This window comes from Pocillopora verrucosa, chromosome 3 (assembly GCF_036669915.1).
Source record: "Pocillopora verrucosa isolate sample1 chromosome 3, ASM3666991v2, whole genome shotgun sequence".
Taxonomy (NCBI): domain Eukaryota; kingdom Metazoa; phylum Cnidaria; class Anthozoa; order Scleractinia; family Pocilloporidae; genus Pocillopora; species Pocillopora verrucosa.
The window spans coordinates 24,479,799-24,487,298 of NC_089314.1; the positions used below are offsets into that span (position 1 = coordinate 24,479,799).

The following is a 7,500-nucleotide window of genomic DNA, read 5'->3' on the forward strand; positions in this document are numbered from 1 at the left end:
ATGGCACTCCAGGTAGTGGCAGGCTTTTCTTAAAGGATGCAGAAAATGAAAAGTCCCAGAGTCATGGAGCAACAGTGCTCAGAGCATTGAAACGATTTTATTATGGTACGATCTTACACTTGGAAATAATAAAATGTTGCATATTACTACTTGTGTGGATCTAAAACCTATTGAGTAAGAAGCATTCTTTATTAACTTGAAATATAAAAAGAAACACACCCAGAAACAAAACGTCTGGACTTACAATTTCTAACGTACTATCTACCTATTATGTATATGCAAGACTTGTTTATTGAAAACAATTTGAAACATAATTATAATCAACATATAAACTGTAATTTCTACATTTACTGCAATATTTTTAAATTTATTTATTCCCTGTAAGTACACTAATTACAGTGTAACACTTTTTCCAACATGACATTAGCACTACTACATATCAATTTCTGGTTTTCATCGTAATGCCATCAAAAATAATTTTTGTTTTTATGTTGCCAAACCAAGTTATATACTTTTTTCATGATTGTTTCTAAAGTTTTCTAGTTTAGTTCAGTTATTTTTTACAATCTTTTCTCATTTTTTTCTCATACTGTTTCAGAACAACCTCCATCTGAAAGAACCACTGGTAGTTCCTCTGTTAATCCAGCAGGTATCGTATTTGAAACATATCCCTTGAATCTTGCTTGTTAATATAGGATCTTTATAAAAGCTGACTGTTCTCTTTCTTTGTACAATGTCTCCTCATGTTTCTTCTTATATCACTACAGCTGCTCGTGATGGGCCATCCACTGAGCCCACCAATTCTGAGTCTGTTAATTCAGCAGGTATAGTATTTGAAACATATCCCTTCCAAGAATCTTGCTTGTTAATATGGGATCTTTATAAAAGCTGACTATTTTCTTTCTTCGTACAATGTCTCCTCATGTCTCTTCTTATATCATTACAGCTGCTCATGCGGGGCCATCCGCTAAGCCCTCCAATTCTGAGTCTGTTAATCCAGCAGGTATAGTATTTAAAACATATGCTTTCAATCTTGCTTGTTAATATAAGATCTTTATAAAAGCTGACTATTTTCTTTCTTTGTACAATGTCTCCTCATGTCTCTTCTTATATCATTACAGCTGCTCGTGCAGGGCCATCTGCTAAGCCCACCAATTCTGATTCTGTTAATCCAGCAGGTATAGTATTTGAAACATACCCATTTCAAGAATCTTGCTTGTTAAAATGGGATCTTTATAAAAGCTGACTGTTTTCTTTCTTTGTACAATGTCTCCTCATGTCTCTTCTTATATCATTACAGCTTCTCGTGTGAGGCTGTCCGCTAAGCCCTCCAATTCTGAGTCTGTTTATCCAGCAGGTATAGTATTTGAAACATATGCTTTGAATCTTGCTTGTTAATTTGAGATCTTTATAAAAGCTGACTAATTTCTTTCTTTGTACAATGTCTCCTCATGTCTCTTCTTATATCACTACAGCTGCTCGTGCAGGGCCGTCTGCTAAGTCCACCAATTCTGATTCTGTTAATCCAGCAGGTATAGTATTTGAAACATATCCCTTCCAAGAATCTTGCTCGTTAATATGGGATCTTTATAAAAGCTGACTGTTTTCTTTCTTTGTACCATGTCTCCTCAAGTCTTTTCTTATATCACTACAGCTGCTCGTGCAGGGCCGTCTGCTAAGTCCACCAATTCTGATTCTGTTAATCCAGCAGGTATAGTATTTGAAACATATCCCTTCCAAGAATCTTGCTTGTTAATATGGGATCTTTATAAAAGCTGACTGTTTTCTTTCTTTGTACAATGTCTCCTCATGTCTCTTCTTATATCATTACAGCTTCTCGTGTGAGGCCGTCCGCTAAGCCCTCCAATTCTGAGTCTGTTTATCCAGCAGGTATAGTATTTGAAACATGTGCTTTGAATCTTGTTTGTTAATATAAGATCTTTATAAAAGCTGACTGTTTTCTTTCTTTGTACAATGTCTCCTCATGTCTCTTCTTATATCATTACAGCTGCTCGTGCGGGGCCATCTGCTAAGCCCACCAATTCTGATTCTGTTAATCCAGCAGGTATAGTATTTGAAACATATCCCTTCCAAGAATCTTGCTTGTTAAAATGTGATCTCTATAAAAGCTGACTGTTTTCTTTCTTTGTACAATGTCTACTCATGTCTCTTCTTATATCATTACAGCTGCTCGTGTGAGGCCGTAAACTAAGCCCACCAATTCTGAGCCTGTTAATCCAGCAGGTATAGCATATGAAACATATCCAGTGTTTTCAAAAGTAACCGGCGCCCGACGCAAGTCACCGGCTACTTCGAGCGTTAGCGCCGGGTACTTTTGGAAGTCAAAATTAAAAAAAAAAATTAAAAAAACATAAAGTTCCGATTCCTATGGGTTAAAGTTAAGGATAACATATTTTGTTCTTGCCCACTGATCGCGTTCCAGCATCAGAAATCGTAACTCTTTTATTCAACAGCATTCAACTTGGACTGGAAACCATTTGCGTTTTCCCACGAAAGACCGACATTTGATCCTGCTATTTCGTGACTAGTTTTTTCTTGCGTAAGCGAATTATGAAATCGTCTTCTTCTCCACATCGCGTGTTTGAATCTGTTTGTGAATTCGTGAGAGCTTTGTACTTGGCGCTTTCTTTAAGAAAACGGTCCCAGTCACCGGATGAAAAGGCAGAAATCACAGCCGCTTTTAACCCAGTTTGGGTTCAAACAGCAAAGAAAGGAGATTGCAGGTATGAAACACTTTTTAAAATGCAAATGTTCGCCGGGTTCCTGTTTACAATCCCCCAGTCCATCAGAAAATAAGTATTGGTGCATGTTATGAATGAAACATTGCTTGAAAACAATATTGTATCGCTTAGGTTGAATTATTTATTGTCAACAAGGCGATTTATAAGGGATGCTTTTATTTATTCAACGCTTGGTTTCGTGAGGCGCCGTTTCGAGAATGAACTGGCAGACTCTGGCGATTAAATAAATTTTATGCCGACACAAATTTGGTCACATTTAACTTTTTATATAAGCCAGGCATTTTTAAGATTTTTGTGAGACTTAAAGTTTCATTTCAAGTCTTCATAATCAGTAAAGCGGGTGAAACTGAATGTTTTACAGTTCTTTATGGAAAATTAATTTTATACGAAGCCGACACAGCCAGACTAGTCGCGACATAAGTCGCGCCACATGTTACGGCTCGCTTAACATATATGAGTTTTACTGAAATTGATTGTTTAGCAAAGCATTGTTCTTCTGATAACTAAAAAAAACAGTTAAAACAGTTGTGCCCGCGGAATAAAATTGATTTATCTAATCGATTGAAATTTTGGCTAACAATGCATTATTTATGGAGCTTGTATGTCGCGCTAAAAAATAAAATTTAATCTCCGCCTTTAACTCAAATTTTGTATACGTGAGGTCATATACGTGAGCGCGAAATAACTATGCTTGGTTTATTTAACGCGTTGGTCATGGGGGATAAATGGTACACATTGTCAACATCGATACATATTCTCACTGCTTTCGTTAGATGCACCAGACACGGAAGGGTCTTCTGCAACGCCTAGTACGTCCTTAAACTTCGAAGATGCCGAAAGTTTGCCCGTCAATGTGTTACGCGACTGCCAAGAAATCTCTGTGACCGCAGCCCCTACCAACCACGCTGAAGGTAAACGAACTTTTTATTACAATTCGTGATATTTCTTTCTTTTTTTGAGAGTAGCCTTCTCTAGTTGGTGGTTTGCATCACACACTGAAGAAAAAAGGTAAAGAATCTTACATGTATTTTCCTCCCACAGATACTGTGTGTATACAGTCAGAGAGTGATATCACGAACAGTTTCACTGAAGAACAGCAGACGAAGAAAATTCATCACTACATTCTCTGCAAAAAGCGTGACTGCTTGGGTGTGTCTCAAGAAGAAAGAGCACGCATCAAAACAACCAAAAAGAAGCAGATGTTTAATCACAGCCTTATCTTTAATAAGGATTTGGCCTATAGCCCTAAAGTACAGATGTGGTGGCTCGTTTACATCGAAGGAGAAGGTCAATACTGTCTGATCTGCAAGAAGTTTGATTCCAAGAATCCCCAAAACAAAAAGGAATTTTTTTCTGCAGAACCAAGCACAAGGTTAAAGAAAGATTGCCTCGAGGAGCACATTGCAACAAAGAGACACAAAGATGCAATCACTGCCATTCTTATGAACAGGTTCTCAGTTTTCCAGAAAGAGCTCGATCATAATGCTGAAGTTCAGGTTGATGTGTATGAAAGAGTTTTCTATTGCCTTTACTGGTTGGCAAAGGAGGATATAGCAAATGTCAAGGTTAAGAGTCTGTTAAAGTTGGTTGCGAAGCTGGGGTGTGATATGAGTGGCTTTAATCACACATCAGTAGGTTCCTTTCGCAACATGTTGCTTCTTCTTGGTGAAATGATTCAAAATGAAGTCATTTCTGCTGTAACTGGGCCATTTGGGGTGATGGTTGATGACATGACTGACATTGCAAATTTGGAGCAAATGATTGGTTTCATCCAGTATTATAACAGGGGTAGCTAAAAGGTTGAGGTGAAATTTTTGTGTTTGGAAAATGTTCTCGCCAGCTCTGACGCAGCAGATTCTTTAACCATCACAAGCATCCTTCTGGAAGTCATTGAGAAACACAGTCTCAATTTTGACTGGTTTAAAAGCTTTGTGTCAGATGGAGCAAGTGTCATGGTGGGAGAAAGGTCAGGTGTAGCTACCAGGCTGAAAGCAGATGAAAGAATCCAGTCGTTAATATCTGTCCACTGTGTTTGTCACAAACTAGCGCTGGCGTGTACCGACACTTTAAACGATCTTGCCACAATAAAGAAGATGCAGAACACACTAAACACCCTTTGGCAACTCCTTGACAACTCGAACAAGAAGACAGCCATTTTCCTGAAAGTTCAACTTGAGGTGAGTGAAATAACTCTCTCAAACAAGAATTCGCAGAAGAAGATAGCTAAGAAGCTGAAGAAGGCCTGTCAGACACGATGGCTGTCATTTAACGCTGCCGTTCAATCCGCTCGGGAGAGCTTCTCTGCCATCATCCAGTTCCTTATCAGGATGAAAGATGAGGACCCCACATGCCAGGGCCTGTTAGTTCAAATGAACAACGTCCGCTTCCTGGCTTGCTTGTATGTTTTAAAGCATGTGCTTCCTGTTCTTGACAACCTGTCAAAATCGTTTCAGCATTCTACTGTCAATTTCAGTCACCTTAAACCAGAAATTGTTCGTGCTAAGGCAGCGCTGGATGAAGTGGCAACCAAAGAAGTCCCCATCAAGCAATTTTGCCAAGATATCAAGGAAGGAAAGATGGTGCTGCTGCAGTTTTCCCCTTCTGAGCATCAGCTTGCATCCATGCGAAATTTGTTGCTCAAGTATGTCTCTGCTTTGAAGGAAAACATCGACCTGAGGTTTCAGAACACCCTCGGTGTCGGTGGATATGAACAAAGAGGCCGGTCCATGATACATGGTTGTCCAATTCCAACTGGTCGTGTGTGTATGATGGTTACGTCTGTTCAAGGGGATCATGTGCCACCTTGCATACTTGGCGACCCGTCAGAGAATGGCAAGCTCTTCAACGGAGGATTCTTTGCTTTTCCTGTGGAGGCACTGTCTCTAGTTACAATGAATCCCGATGGTTCAGTTCGTGTTCGACCTTACAATTCCTGAATATTTAAAGTGCCTATGAAATGAAAAATCAAGCTATTAAAAAATAAGCTTATTAAAAGGGCCTTTCAAAGCAAAGAAGGAAGTGGCATTGATGGTGAAAAAAAGGTTATTCCAGTTTTTGCGTGTGATTTGTTGGGCAAAACTTCACAGAAATTCATTTCTTCAAATTAATAAACGACAACAATTATTTTACATATACCCACACGGCAATGTAATATCATCTATAAATATGCATAAACTGGTTTGACCGGGTTCTGGCCTTTCAGTTGCAGCAAATGTCAAACTAAACTTATACCCAACTAACGATATAACTAACAATTTTTTGATTAATACCATCTGAATCCTGGTCTGCGCACTGTTCTATGAAAGGCTCACAAGAATCATGCATTTCTTCATCAAGGCCAGTGTCATTTGTACTCTTAGCTCCTAAAAATGCAGTAAAAAGAATTCAGGAAATGTAAAATATATGCGTAAAAAAAGCCCAAGTCACTAAATGCGAAAAGAAAGAGAACACTTTATGACTTTACACGAGGCTAAAACGTCTGGAAACAGTACCAGTACCTACGTACCCTGGCTTTTCCTATTTGGTCTGTATTTCGATTTATAAACTCGTCGGCCAGTAAGAGGATCTTGCCGAAATTCCATGATTGTAGCCTTCTTTTTGGTTTTCTAAACGGCATTTTGATCCAAAAGTTTAGCAAGACTGGCAATAATATCCGCAGATGACTCTTTAATTCCCTTTTTCTTTGACCTTTTCCTAGATCTGCTCTCATCTTGATCCGCCATTTTGATTCCTTGGGATCCACGCCTCCTTAGCATTGCCTCTTGTTTTACTGATTATTGGTAAAACAAGACTGAGCCAGTTACTGATAATTGGTAATTCTAGAATGAGGACATGTTGGAGTGGGAGAGTGACGAGCAACTGAAGAGCGACCTTGAGCGCTATGTGTTAGCAAACTATTCCAGGCAGGAGATACTGGATTTTGCTAGTCAGGACTTCCCTGAGTATGCCTGGAGTCTGCCTACACTTAGCAGAAGATTACATTTTTTTGGAATCAAATACGTTCGGTACGAAACCAACGTTGAAGATGTGAAGAAAGCAATCGAAGAAGAAATGGAGGGTCCAGGGCAGTATCTAGGGTATCGAGCAATGCAGAGAAAAATACAAGAGCAACATAAATTGGCTGTCCCTCGCAATCTGGTCCATGATGTTATGGGTATGGTGGACCCCGAAGGACTGACTAGGCGAGGGAATGTTGGTAAAAAAAAACGACAAAGAGGAGCTACTGGAACGTTCACATCATTGGTAAGTTCTCCCACCTTTTTGTGGCAGGTGCCCGAATATGTAAAATTCATTGAAGCATTTCCCCTGACCCCTTAGAGTAAGCCGTTGCAAAGTAGAGTAAATATATGGGATCAAATGGCATGTTATGGCAACCTACCTCGAACCATCCAACTTGTCTGCCTGTGCTTTTATCATGAATTTCAAACTAGTGTAACATGTTTTTAGATATCTGGAAAAGACATTTTAAAGGCAACGCAAGTAACTGGGGTATCTGTGTGCTAAAAGCTCTCATTATCTTGCTTGGCCTTTAAAAGATTGCCAAACAAATTCCATATCAGGACATTCTGGTGATAATATATGTTGATCTCAACTTGTTTATGCATGCCTGCCTATAGGTACAAATACTTGACTGATGGTCCAGGTCTTTTTGATTATCCAAAACACGGTGGATTTGGACACAAGAAAACCTGCTTCCCGCCCCCATTTCTTTTCGTCTTTCAGTTTGGTGAGTTCCCAT

General features: G+C 39.2%; 1 protein-coding gene, 1 long non-coding RNA gene and 1 pseudogene across 2 annotated transcripts in view; all 3 read left to right on the plus strand.

Annotated features, from left to right (window-relative positions):
* The window catches only part of LOC136279988 (uncharacterized), a 1,091-nt gene extending 319 nt beyond the window's left edge, over positions 1 to 772 (plus strand). Inside the window, exons 2-3 of the long non-coding RNA XR_010717098.1 lie at positions 1 to 105; positions 599 to 772. The exon at positions 1 to 105 is cut by the window's left edge and continues 97 nt beyond it. This is a non-coding gene — a long non-coding RNA (uncharacterized lncRNA). The remainder of the gene's footprint in view (positions 106 to 598) is intronic.
* Positions 773 to 912: 140 nt separating this feature from the next.
* On the plus strand, positions 913 to 2,207 carry LOC136279669 (transcriptional regulatory protein AlgP-like). Its single transcript, XM_066163607.1, has 8 exons — positions 913 to 1,003; positions 1,122 to 1,178; positions 1,301 to 1,357; positions 1,476 to 1,532; positions 1,655 to 1,711; positions 1,834 to 1,890; positions 2,009 to 2,065; positions 2,188 to 2,207. The coding sequence occupies exons 1-8, from the start codon at positions 913 to 915 to the stop codon at positions 2,205 to 2,207; spliced, it is 453 nt and encodes a 150-aa protein (XP_066019704.1).
* Positions 2,208 to 3,961: 1,754 nt separating this feature from the next.
* Positions 3,962 to 5,698, plus strand: LOC136279670 (zinc finger protein 862-like; annotated as a pseudogene).
* The last annotated feature ends 1,802 nt before the right edge of the window (positions 5,699 to 7,500 follow it).